Here is a 13,895-nt window from a genome sequence, read left to right on the forward strand (position 1 = left end):
ATATAGATACAAAATTAAAGAAATAGGAAAAAAAAACACTTTTTCCTTGTGATGAGAACTCTTAGGATTTACTCTCAACAACTTTTTTTTTTTTTGGCTGCGTTGGGTCTTTGTTGCTATGTGCAGGCTTTCTCTAGTTGTGGTGAGCAGGGGCCACTCTTCGTTGCAGTGCGCGGGCTTCTTATTGCGGTGGCTTCTCTTGTTGCAGAGCACGGGCTCTAGGCACATGGGCTTCAGTAGTTGTGGCACGTGGGCTCAGTAGTTGTGGCTCACGGGCTCAGTAGTTGTGGCGCACAGGCTTAGTTGCTTCGTGGCATGTGGGATCTTCCTGGACCAGGGCTCGAACCTATGGCCCCTGCATTGGCAGGCACATTCTTAACCACTGTGCCACCAGGAAAGCCCCTCTTAACAACTTTCTTATACAGCATACAGCAATGTTAATTATATTTATCATGATGTAAATTATATCCCTAGTACTTATTTAAGTTATAACTGGAAGTTAGTCCTTTTTTGACTGCCTTCAGCCAATTTTCCCTCCCTTCACCCCTGCCTCTGGTAACCCAGAAGTTAGACTTACCTACCATAAATGAGAATGGAGAAAGAGGTGGGAATGCTAGATTATTACATATCTGTATGATGTCCTTTGGAATCCCAGGCAAATTCTAGCTCTTGTGCTTTTTCTGTTTTCCTCCTCATGCTTCCAAATTGTACATACTCATAAATGTTGATATTAACATTGCATATTGAATTTTTTAAAGTGTATTACTGAGTAGAAAACATTGAAGGCTCCAGCTATAGGAGCAGCATGGACAGCTGGAAGGATATCTCCCAGGTAGCCTGGCGGTTAGGCGTGTAATGTCTACAACCTGCTGGCCTGGGTTTGAATCCTGCTCTGATGCTTACTGGGCAACTCTGGGCAAATTTACTCAACATCTTCAGATCTTCTTTGTGAAAGGGAGATAATAATAGTACCTACCCCATAGGGTTATTATGAGGACCAAAGGAATTAATGTACAGAAAAGCTGCTTATACAGTGCCTAGCAGATAGTAACTTAACCAATATAAACTATTATTATTGAATCCGAAGTGTGACAAAATTGGTTGGTTCAATGGAACGTAAGCCTGAGAATCTAATGCAGAGGCTGATAGAACTGAGTTTCTTAGTTCTCTTCCTACTTCCTACAGTACTAATTAACAATGAGGCAGTCCAGAAGCAAGCCCAGCAGAAGAGAGAGGAAGAAGCAGGGTCTGGAGACAGTCTACGGATGCAGCAGTAACTCCCCTTGAATAATTGAACTGGCTGTGCTTTAAAATGAGAAGCAAGATAATATAATGTAATTAGATAATTCACATAAGACTCTACAGTTTGCAGACCATGGCCCCATGCACTTTCTCATTGAATCTCCATAGTTTCTCTGGAGTAGAGCAGGTGTCATGGTTCCCACTTTACAGAGAAGGACACTGAGGCTCAGCAAAGGCAGTGGTCCCCAACTAGAGCCCTGGCTTCCCGATGCGAGGTCCAGTGCCATTTCCACACAGCCTCTCAACAAATCTTCAGATTCTCCGCTAAGGTGCCTTAAACGTCCTGACAGCCATTGAGAGCTGCTTCTCTTCTCTCTCCCTCCTTTAAGGACAGGGGGAGAGCAGCTCTCAAATTAGCATCTGAAGATTTCCTGCCAAAGGGAAGGGCCTCCCATGTGGCTGATGCTACAGACCTAGAACTATGTGCTTTGGATTCACATCAAGGTAAGGTACAGAGCTAGGAAGAGGAGAGAGGGGAAGGGTTTCACACTTGGCTTGCTGGAACCTCTTCTACCAAGCCACCCTAAGCTGAGGAGAGGGTGGGTGTTAAGGGGTACCTACAGTTTGAGTCCATGTGAATTATCTAAACGTATTATGAAAAACAATAATCAATGGCATGTCACTTTAGGACAAGATGGCAAATATGTGGATGCATGCCTCAACTGCGCCCCCTGTACCCATGACAGCCACTGCTAACTGGCCAGGATCTTTCCCACTGAGCCTCAGAATCCTCCTGAACCCAAGGCTCCAGGCATCCAGTCAGATTTGTTAACTGAGAAGGAACCCATTGACCATTCCTCTTTGAAGGAGCATCCCTTCAGTGCAATGAGGAGTTACATTTATTATTGAATTAATGCATCTTCTTTTGGCATTTAGGTGATTCTGGAGTTCTTGGTAGTGGCAAAAATATTTATATTTTATCAACTATTTAAATGTTACCACTCTTTTGATACTTTCACCTTGCTGTGTCATCTAGCAGCTCTTGAAATAAACTTGAACACCAAAATATTAGTCATCGGTGTTCATTGTAACCAGCCATTTTTTTCCCTCTTTAGAGGCAAACTTTACCTTTTATTCCACCCGCTAAGATATGGAAGGGAGACAGTAGTAGGGGAAAGGGGCTTTTCCCTTCTCCCCAGCACACACGAGATTGGTGCAGACTATACGATTGGTGCAGACTATGCGAACAAGCTGAGATGCGCCCCTCCCGCCCCTCCCCCCAGTCAGCAGTGTCTCTGAGACAGCTATAGCCCTGAGCTCTAAGGGGAAGGCACGTGCCTGCAGTTGGCCGTGGTGCCTTGGCAGGCCACATGCATCATATGACCCATAATGCCTGGCAGATGATTTTGTCCTGAGCGTGTTCAGAGGGCTCTCTGAGACCTGCAAGAGTTGTGGTCTGAGAACTTCAGAGTAAAGGTGTTATTTTGATCAGGACTCTGCTTACCCTTTCCTCCTGTAAGCCTTTGGGAGGGAATGGAAAGTGGGGGGTGGGTGGCAGGGCCCTGGGAAGCAATGCAGGGTAAATGGAATGGTCCATCTCACTTTGTCCTAATGCAGTTAGTGTTTGGATCATAGGGCCATTCAGTGAAGTTGCCTGAAAATGGTCAACCAAGGGGCTACCATGTGAGAAAGCTTCATCAAAATGCTGTGGGTCGGCATCCCTGTGATGGCAGACAAGGCCAAGATGCCTGCAGCCTTGGCTTCCTGCCAGCACTAGAGCATTCGTCCATATTGATCAGGCCCAGCAAAGGGCACTCACGGTTTCTATCCCAGGACCAGCCAGTGTTTTAAGAAAACGTTTACTGTGTATTTATTGTGAATTTCCCTGATGATAATTATAGAGCATTTGGAAAATACAAAAAGATAAAAAGGAAAAAATTTACCCATAATCACATTGCCTAAAAAAGTACTCTTAAAATTTGGATATATTTCATTGAAGTCTTTTTTTCTATGCATTTGTGTATACTTTTTAAAAAATTTGTATCATAATGAAAATGCAATTTTTATCATGTTCTTTTTACACACATGAGCACATTTTTTATATCATTAAATTCAAAAATAGTATTTTAAGTGGATATATAAGATTCCATTTTATGGATGTACCATAATTTATTTAACCATTTTGTTGAACATTTCAGTAGTCTCTATATTTTTATATGTGTGTTACGAATAATAGCAACATGCATTTTTAGAGAAGAAGATGTAGAGGAGAATAGATTTTTAACATCTTGATGGGATAGTCAGCACTGTTCATTGTACTACTGCTGACAGCCCAGATATGTGTGTGTGTGCATAGATATTATGTCTTTGTGTATACATGGATGATACTTAAAAGTAGAGAATCTCCAGGCTCTCCAGTAAAACCTGGTCCTTTGGGCACCAATCCATTGTACGATTGACACTTCCATCTAATAAGCTTATGAAAATAATTATAGAGGTAGCTGACTCCCATGAGAAATCCATAGCTACTGTGCTAATTCCTGTTAAGTGCTGTTGAAATTTTTTTATTGAAGTATAGTTGATTTACAATATTATATTAATTTCAAGTGTATAACATAGTGATTCAGTATTTTTATAGATTATACTCCATTTAAAGTTATTACAAAACAGTGGCTATATTACCCTGTGCTATACAATATATTCTTGTTGCTTATTTATTTTACACATAGTAGTTTGTATCTTTGAGTCCCCTACCCCATCCCTATTTTGCCCCTCCCTCCTTCCCTCTCCCCACTGGTCACCACGAGTTTGTTCTATATATCTGTGAGTCTTTTTCTGTTTTGTTACATGCATTCATTTGTTTTATTTTTTAGATTCCACATATAAGTAATAACAGAGTATTTGTCTTTGTCTGACTTATTTCACTAAGCATAATACTCTCTAGGTCCATCCACGTTGTTGCAAATGGCAGAATTTCATTCTTTTTTATGGCTGAGTAATCCAGTGTGTGTGTGTGTGTGTGTGTGTGTGTGGTGTGTAACTCACATCTTCTTTATCTAGTCATCTGTTGATGGAAACTTAGTTTACTTCCATATCTTGGCTATTGTAAATAATGCTGCTATGAACATTGGGGGTACATGTATCTTTTTGAATTAGTGTTCTTGTTTTCTTGAGATATATACCCAGGAGCAGAATTGCCGGGTCATATGGTAGTTCTGTTTTTAATTTTTTGAGGAACCTCCATACTGTTTTCCATAGTGGCTACACCAATTTACATTCCCACCAACAATGTAGGAGGGCTCCCTTTTCTCCACACCCTCTCCAACATTTACTATTCGTAGACTTTTTGGTAATAGCTATTCTGAAGTTTGAGGTGATACCTCATTGTGGTTTTGATTTGCATTTCTCTCATATTAGTGATGTTGAGCATCTTTTCATGTGCCTGTTGGCCATCTGTATTTCTTCTTTGGAAAGATGTCTATTCAGGTCTTCTGCCTGTTTTTTGATTGGGTTGTTTTTTTGATATTGAGTTGTATGAGTTGTTTATATATTTTGGATATTAACCCCTTATCAGTCATATCATTTGCAAATATTTCTCCTGTTCAGTAGGTTGTCTTTTCATTTTGTCAGTGATTTCCTTTTCTGTGAAAAAGCTTTTAGTTCCATTAGGTCCCATTTGTTTATTTTTGCTTTTCTTTCTTTTGCCTTAGGAGACATATCCAAAAAAATATTGCTACGATTTATGTCAAAGAGTGTCCTGTCTGTGTTCTCTCCTAGGAGTTTTATGGTTTCTGGTCTTAAATTTAGGTCTTTAATCCATTTTGAGTTTATTTTTGTATGTGGTGTGAGGAAGTGTTCTAATCTCGTTCTTTGACATGGAGCTGTCTAGTTTTCCTAGCACCACTTATTGAATAGATTGTCTTTTCTCCACAGTATATTCTTGCCCCCTTTGTTGAATTTGGATCAGATGCCTTTGGTTGTCTTCCTGCCTGTGGGCCATTTGGCACTCACAGCTGCTTCTCTTCTCTCCCCTGTAGTTACTGGGGCTTCCGGATGCAGATGACGACGCATTTGAAGAGTACAGTGCGGACGTGGAAGAGGAGGAGCCAGAGGCGGACCACCCCCAAATGGGGGTCAGTCAGCAGTAGACTTCCAAGGGCTCCCACCTGAGAAGGAGAGTGGGCCCTGTGGTACCGGAGGTGGGGTCACAAGCTCCTGGGTTAGCATTTTGCAATAGCACTTCGAAACAGGACGTCTGACTCCCAGCATCCAAATTAAAATGAAATACCTTTTTAACGACCACACGATATCAGGGATGAGCTTTGCTCAGAAGTGACCTGAATTTTACTCCCGTTTCAGTGGGTCTCTATGGAGTTGTCTCAGTAACCTTTGCCATTTTGAATTTAGAGTCCGTTTTGCGGCTGACTGTTCTCTCTTGAGTTTATGTTGGAGAACTAACATTTGCTGACTCAAAAGTAGAGAACTCAATGTATTAAGGATATGTTTTGAGTCATCACAGGTGACATTATTGAGAGAAAGCATGGCAGAGAAGAAATGCAGTCTGCACTTTTTATGTACCTTTTAAGTGTATGAAAATGGAAGGTTTTGCTTATAAAGCATGAGTTTTAATATCTAGTCATTAAACTGCACAAGTGCAAATACAAGGGCAGAAAAGGAGAATTACTTAGTTTTGGATTAAGAGGGTAAGAGAGGCAAAGAAGCCTTTGTTTAAGTGTTCTGCCATTACTGAGTTACCTAGATATATAGCAACTGGTTCATAGTTAGGTAGAAACATTATTTGCATGTTCAGTTATTTTAAAACATGCTGATTCCAAAGCCACTTTTAAAGTCTAATAGTGGAGAATATAAATGGGGTGACATAAATTATTGATTTCTTTAAAATGTTTATAAGCCACCCCACATATGAAATGAAACATTTACCTTCTTTCTTTATAACAAGATGGCAACTTGTTAAATCATGAAAACATCCCAAATCCAAGTGCCACTTAAACTTTGAAGCCATAGATGAATTTAATAGGAAAATAAACCAGGATAAATTTTTTAAAAATATGATGGAATCCTTCTTTACTTTCTTAATCTGACTTTTATTCTTCAAAAAAAAGTCAAGAAAGGATCCCACTGTATAATTTATTTAAAAATTGTAATCAAGTGCTTTGAGGAACCTAACTGCAGTGAAGTTTTAAAGTGGTATGAAGGTGGGAATCTTTTAATCGTGGGTTAGCTTGGTTCAGAAGGGAAGTTTTAATGATCAAATATTCAGACAACTCACAGAAACAACTACTATCATAACTGGAAACACTGCTGTCATCATTTAGCAACACACACTGAGGGGGGAAATTCTTTGCAATGCTAACATGGAATTATTTAAAACATTCATTTTGCTTAGACCCTTCTGCATCTCTGGTTCTAATAAAAGATGCAGAATGCCTCTTTTACAACACTTGACTAAACATAACATCTGGGGTGGAATTGTTTTTAACATGCACACACATGCCTGTTGGGTTGTCAAAATTTTAGATTAAAAAAAATAAAGCAGCAGAGGCCACAGAGTTTACGGGAGTCTTGTATATCTTCCAGGCATGTTGGTGTAAACCTGATTATCTCAACATTTTCTGTTTAATTGATTGGTGCCGTGAGGAGTACAGCTGCTCGTGGTAAAACGGTGTCCTACAGTTTTAAGTCATCGGGTAAAATAATTTCGTGGTTTCCATCCGTGCTTCAGTACTCATGTTTTTTTCGTTTCTTGGAAAAACATATTAAAGGTTAACTTCAAGTGAAATGAATTTCCTTTGGAGTAGCCTGTTAACAAAACAAACCTTGGGGTTTTATCCAGTGGGGCAAGCGGATTCCGTGCTTTGCTCCCTTGCCTGTGTTCTGATTGGCTCTGAACCTGAGCACAGGTGATTGGGAGCTATGCCTCCCGTAGGTAGAGCCCACGTCTGTAAGCTCCGTGTTCACACAGTAGTCCGAAAGAACGACTTCTGCCACCGAAATGAGGAAGCTTGACTGGCTTGCTCCATTCAAAGGTAAACTGGAATTTTGTACGTAGAGGCTTAAAATCTAAATTTACATATGTTTGAAAATGGAATGGACATATAAAATGTATTTTATGAAAAAAGTGTTTAGGCTTTGACCAAATGCATTGTGGTACTATTACGTGAATGTTTTCTGTTTATAAAAATTGAGCTGAGACAGACTCAGCCATTCAGTGGGCCGAGGAGAAATCTGGCCTTTGTTCTGCCCCAGGGGTAGGAAAGAACATCGCTGTGTGTTACTTATTTTCAAGGCAAAACCCCAAAGGGCCTTGCGAATCAGATTGTTTCCTCTAAAGCTTCGTTTTCTCTGATTGTGCGCATCCCGGCCAGTGCATGCTGACACACATGCACATGTACACACTCACCTGCGCTGTGGATTCTGTTTGGGTCGTGGGTGGCATCAGAGCTGGCTCAGTGCAGAGCTTCACCTGGCCGCTCAGGGACGCAGGCAGCCTGTGGTTCTCGTTATGGAAGTGGTTCCCTGGGTAGGCGAGTTCCGACTCTCACAAACATGTAAACGCACCTACCGAGAGGCAGTGTGGTGCCACAGGAGAAGCGTAGACCCAGGAATCAGGAGAGAGACCCGGGTTTAGTCCTGGCTCTGCCAGTGACCACGTACGTGCCCTTGGACAGGTCACTTAACTCGCCTGAAGAAAGGGGTGTTGGCCCTTCCTGCTTGAACCACTGTCCTTCCTTAACTGCCTTACTATGTGTGTGTGTATGAAGAGCAGCAATCAAGGAAACTTTTCGAGAAATGCGAAGGAAATGCATTTTGAATCTTGCTGTCCTTAGGATCCTGGCCACAGGATGACCTTAGAACATGTTTGTGTTGGTCTTTGAGTGTTGAAACCCCCTCGGGTCTGATGCTGAGGGGCTGATGAGATTCTGTCCTTAGATGAGAGGGTAAAGGGGGGCCCCGGAGATATGAAAAGCATATCAATACTTGTCCCAGTTGGCTGCTGTGCCGTGGAAGGTATGGATTTACCTTGTGCTCTGACAGACTGGGGCTTTGGAAGTAGGGTAAGTTTAACTTAACTGAGACGGGGAATTTGCATGAAGAATAGCTGGAAGAGAGTGAGAGATGAGTACTTTGTTGCCGTGTCATCCAGTAGAGAGAAAGAAAAGTAACAGAGAGAAAGTGACCGAGTGTATGAGTGTGTGTGTGTGTGTGTGTGTGAATAGGGGAATGGTTGATTGCTTGTTGATCACTGTGGGCTAGCTGTGAAGTCACGCCTGTGATAACGTTCCAAAACCTTGGTCCCAGGTTTGAGTGAATCACAGAGACATTTTTCTAGTGGCTACCTGGTTACTTTCCCTGCCTGATAATCATACCAAGGAGACTTCGGGGAGTCGGAGAGCAGATTCTGGAGGGAGGTGAGACCCCACAGTATGCCTGCCACCACCATGGACACTACGGTGTCCACTCAAGTCTCCCAGGCCCCCAGCAACACATAGTGCTTTTTTTCCCCATGCCTAGAACATGAAAAGTCTCTAATCTAGGAATTCTCCTTGTGTCCTGGTGCCAGAATTGAGGTTTCCAGTGTCCTTAAGTGAAAACCCCTCTCCTCTCGTAGTCACTGTGTTTCCACGTAGGAGCAGAAACCTTTCCCTAGCACAAGTACATGTCTATAAATATTGCTTCTGTTTCATAAGAGCACAAAGTGTATGGACCTAGGAGAGCTGTGATACTAGAGCATCATTGGAATTTATATTTTAGGAATCTGCCTCATGTTAAAATGTACAAGTTGGGAAGCTGTGGTATGAACAGATCTTATTTCTCCTGGTTTGCGAGACACATAGGAATAGGCAGGACTTAACCTGGGGTAGGAGGAGATGAGTAAGGTAGAATGGGAGAGTTAGGGTCTGATTTTTTAAATAAATATAAAGGCAAGAGGCAGTTATCATATAAAATACAAGAGAACTGTTGTCCTGGCTATCTCACCAGGATCCTGCTTTCCTCAAAGGGACTGCTTGCATGTTGAGAGGCAAGCCCTCTGTCGGGGGTGGCTTTGTGGCTTTAAAAATGCCCCCCAGCCAAGGAGACAATGGGTGTCTTGCAAATCTGGTGGAGTTCTGTTCCTCACTAAACCAGCTGCCAGAGAAGCCTGTATTTCCAAAGTGCTGACAGATCTGAAAGGGGCTCCAATCACCTGGCAGGCAGAACGGGAACCAAACTTGACCTCGCTGTCAGCTGCAGAGGAGGCTGCAGATCAGAAATGCCCCAGCCGGCCAGAGGGCAGAGCCCACCTACTCCACCACGCTTCCGGGTTGTAAAAGAGCACAATTAAAACTCAAGTGGATCACAGATCCCTCTTCCCTCTAGTGAGTGTTAACTCCAAAGAGATGTCATTGCCTGATTGCTTAGTCTTCAGATTATCAGAGAAGCCTCAAATTTTTTTGAATTAAAAACTAATCCTCTTCCATAAAGACACAAGCAGTTATCTTGGTTTGGTGATACCAGGTATGGCATGAAAGGCTGAAGTCTTTTAGATTTTATACAGAATAATTCTCAGACTTGCCAGAATGCCGGTAGCCACTGGTATCCGTGGCAACGTGGTGTCCATGGTAAAATATCTATAGCTCGTGTTCATTGGGCAAATTGTTAAATAATGTGTTGTCTTTGGTATTTTTATTTAAATTTGGATTACAAAAATAGAGGACCTAGGAGCATTTCATGTTGTAGAAAGTCTACTTAAAGCACGGTATGGCTGAATAGGCCCAAGTTAAAAGCAGGCACCAGGCCACATACAAATAAACATTTAATTTTCTGAGAACTCTGTATTCAAGTTATTCAGTACCACAGAGAGAGCTGACAGTCTGTTCCTTGTAAAACTGCCTTTGCCTGGTTTTTTTTTTCTTTTCTGTTTCTTCAGATTCATTTTTTACTTTAAGTACCTTCTGATAGCTAGGCAGATAAGATACAGAGCAGTGCTCTGTACAAATGTCAGCTTTTTAGAGGAGAAAGTAAGTCGTCAGTTCTAGGGAAAACCTGAAACTATCTGTGAACCAGTCTTAATTTGTGTAAGAGAGCGAAGTTTAGTATCTACATAAGAAGCAAAAGCAAGGAATGGTTTGGGGGTTTTGTTTTTTAGGTGAGAAATGTTTCATGCAGGGTGTCTCTGCTTTCTTTGCCTTTATATTTCCTTTCAAAGAAATCTCTTGTAAATTACAAAACTGTGAAATGGGTTGCCAAAAATCGTTGCCCTTCATTAGATGCTTCAGCAGTGTAAACGCGAAATTGAACCCTGTGCACACCTGCTCCTTCCTCTCTCCCCTGAGGGTGAGGATCTCATCCAACGATGTAATTACCATACGCTTGCTATTAAAGAGCCTTCCGAACTCTGCTGCTATTTGCCTCTTGTTTACTTTCTCCACCACATTTGGTCCTAAAGGACGCCTAACTTGCTATAAAGGAGGACCGGGAATAGGGACCATCAGCCAGCTTTGTGGTTACTGATGTTGGAGCCTGGCTGTGGGGGGGTGGGGGCAGGGGGATGGGGAGGGAGGAGTGATTACAAGAACCACTGATATGATTCAGATGTTAATAATTGATGTATTTGGAGACATTAATCTATCCTGATGCTGTACCTGGTGTTTAGTAATTTTCCACTCTTCCTTCGAACTTTAGAATTTTTCCCATCCTAGTTAGGAATCCTTCATGGCACCAGTTAGAAACCTGTGGTCATTCTACGATGACATGACACCATTTCCCATTACTTTCCGCCCAATTGTTATTCAGAAACAATGGCATTTAAAAAATAAGTCTGGAGGTTGGTGCTAAGTCCCATTATTTGATCAAGAGCAATTTTCTTTCCCCAAATGAATAGGTCTCCAAAGATTGTTAAATTAGATTTGCAAGTGCCTTAATAGGCACAGCCTAGAGGCTCTTGTGTGTGTTTCAGGTAACTTAATTCGTGCTTCGTCGTTTTCGACATAGGTGTTGTCAGAGATTGTACTGAGTGGTCGGCTGTGTGCAAGCATTCCAGACCTCACTCAGTGTAAGATTCTGACCTCAGCGGGCGGTGACATGGTCTTCCCCAGACAAAGGCTTTCTTACAAGAGAACTCCTTTGTTACTGTTAGTTGAGCGCTCTCACAGATAGACTTTTTTTTTTTAACTTTGTATTTTATATTGGAGTATAGTTGATTAACAGTGTTGTGTTAGTTTCTGTTGTACACACTGCTATATTTAAAATGGATAACCAACAAGGACTTACTGTATAGCACAGGGAGCTCTGCTCAACATTATATAACAACCTAAATGGGCAAAGAATTTGAAACAGATAGACTTTTAAAAATGTAAGCTGGCTCCTCTATCTGAGTGCAGGGACTGGTGTTGGAAAGAGCCACTTTCCCCTTTGCAGTGAATCTTTCTCAAATTGGTTCCCGGGGTTCAAGGTTCTAGCCCAGTCTCCTCCCTGACTGGCTGTGTGATCACAGGCTTGTCACCAGCTCCCCCTCGCCCCCTGCCCCATCTTTGTTTCCTCATCTGTAAAAATAAGAGTGTGGACTCATTCATTTCCAAGTTCCCTCCAGGCACTAGCATTGTAGGAATGTATCTTGGCTAGTGAGATTAGGGCAGGTGGGAAGCAAAGTTTATAAGGAAAATACTGTCTCCGGAAACGAGGGCTGGGCGACTGACATTGACCTATCTTCTCTAAGGTCCCTTTTAGGAATAAAGACCCCAAAAGAGAGGGATTAATAGACGGAGCACAGAGGATTTTCAGGGATTTTTAGTAGGGAAACTACTCTATGTGATACTGTAATGGTGAACACATATAATAAATGTGTCCAAACCCATAGGATGTACAACACCAAGTGTGAACTATAATGTAAATTATGGACTCTGGGTGATAAGATGTGTCATTGTAGGCTCATCAGTTGTAACAAATGCATCACTACATGGGGGATGTTGAAATGGGAGATGCATGTGTGTGGACTGGGGCTAAATGGGAAATCTCTGTATCTTCTGCTCAAAATTGCTGTGACCCTAAAACTACTGTAAAAAGTAAACTCTAATAAAAAGAAAAGAAAAAAAGATCCCAGCCAAAATAGTGGGTGTATATTAGCTCCAGTGCTGACGTCCCTGGATACTTTCTCCTGCCTTCCTACATGTCCCTTCTTTCTGTGATCAAGAATACAGGATAAAAACTACCACAAAATAGGAATATTTGGGGTGTTTTGCTTAGGGACGTAACAAATAGTCTCGTTTCCTTTAGAAACGAGTCTGGTTTTCATAGTAAAGTCAGGCCAGGTGGGATACCCCATTGTCCCTAGTGTTCACTGTGGATGTGAACGGGTTGAAATAAAACAAAGTAAGCAGAACAAAACCCACTACCCAGTGTTTGGACCCTGCCGCGGGGCTGGAGCCAGTGGGCTGGCTGCGTGTGTGCAGGAGGGGCTGGCAGGTAGTACCCCCTCCCCACCCCGTGCTCTCCTGCTGAATCAGGGCGAGGGGCGGGGTGAGGAGCAAACATGCCTTCCTCCCTTGGTGGGCCTGGCCATCTGGTACTTTGAAAACTCAAGAAATGTGTCCCGAAATAGCTGGCACAGTGCTTTTCCTCTTAGTTTCATAGTGGGCAAATACTAACTTTGAAATACTTTCCTGATCTTTGGCCGATCTTTTTCCCTTTTTTGGAGCAAAAAACAATGACATTTCTAAAAATCTGAGCAGGCTGTAATTAGGGAGCCAAAGAATAAAGTAGGCATTTCCTATTAGGCAACATTTAAAGGAGCAGAGAGATTTTCTCCTCTTTGTTTTCCAGGAAAATAATGGCAACGATGCGGGATGTAAAAACCTACAGCAAAACGAAGTTGGTCCTTTGGGATGCTTTTTAATTGGAAGCCTCTAGAGGTCAGCACTGCATAAGGAAAGGGCTTTCTAGTGCTGGATAGCCTTTTGCCCATTTCCTTGTGGAGCCTTTGGGAGAGGCATGCTAGCAGACCCCCAGAGTGGCGTGAAAGGAGCGAGCAGCCCAGCTATGCATAGGAGACGAAGGTGTAGAGTCCCTTCTTTATACATAAACCCTAACATTTGACTCTGGTTGGTTTTCTTCCCTTCTCATCCATCTTTCTCTGCAGCTCCCACACCCCCGTATGTACACACTGTCAGCTCAATAAACATGACTTATTGACCGATCGACGAACCGTGGCATTTAGCTCACTCTGAGAAGGGCTGGGGAAATGCCAAAGAAGAGATGGATGGCACATTTCATTTTGCTCTGAGCAAGGTGAAAGGCTGCTCTGTGTTCCAAGGCAGGCCGGGACTTTCTGACGATCAGCCGGCAGGCTTTGTGAAGCCCTGTGACTTCCAACCCAAATTCAGGGTGCCGAGGGCGGTGTTGGAACCACAGGTTTCTACTTGGCTGAAATCAGGCTGCCTGAGGCCTGCACAGATCAGGGGTGGGTGGGGAAGGATTTGAGCATCTGTAGTATATCTGGCCAGAAGTGAGGTAGTTGGGAGCCCCTAAAAACTGGTCGACACTCCTGGGGGCTCCAGGGCACAAGATGCAGTAACAACATGTGGTGATGGCCACGGGTGTCATAGGCCACCGCAGGCCAAAGCCCAAACTGGAGGCAGCCTTGGGAGTTCCCAGCG

General features: G+C 42.7%; 1 protein-coding gene across 1 annotated transcript in view; it reads left to right on the top strand.

The window, feature by feature from the left end:
* Positions 1–10,637, top strand: part of MTURN (maturin, neural progenitor differentiation regulator homolog) — a 29,243-nt gene extending 18,606 nt beyond the window's left edge. The window contains exon 3 of the mRNA XM_061198644.1: positions 5,280–10,637. Within this exon, the coding sequence (XP_061054627.1) occupies positions 5,280–5,390 (111 nt within the window). The 3' untranslated portion in view covers positions 5,391–10,637. The remainder of the gene's footprint in view (positions 1–5,279) is intronic.
* Positions 10,638–13,895: the final 3,258 nt, after the last annotated feature.

The sequence above is a fragment of the Eubalaena glacialis genome, chromosome 8, assembly GCF_028564815.1.
Source record: "Eubalaena glacialis isolate mEubGla1 chromosome 8, mEubGla1.1.hap2.+ XY, whole genome shotgun sequence".
In the NCBI taxonomy this organism is placed as follows: Eukaryota; Metazoa; Chordata; class Mammalia; order Artiodactyla; family Balaenidae; genus Eubalaena; species Eubalaena glacialis.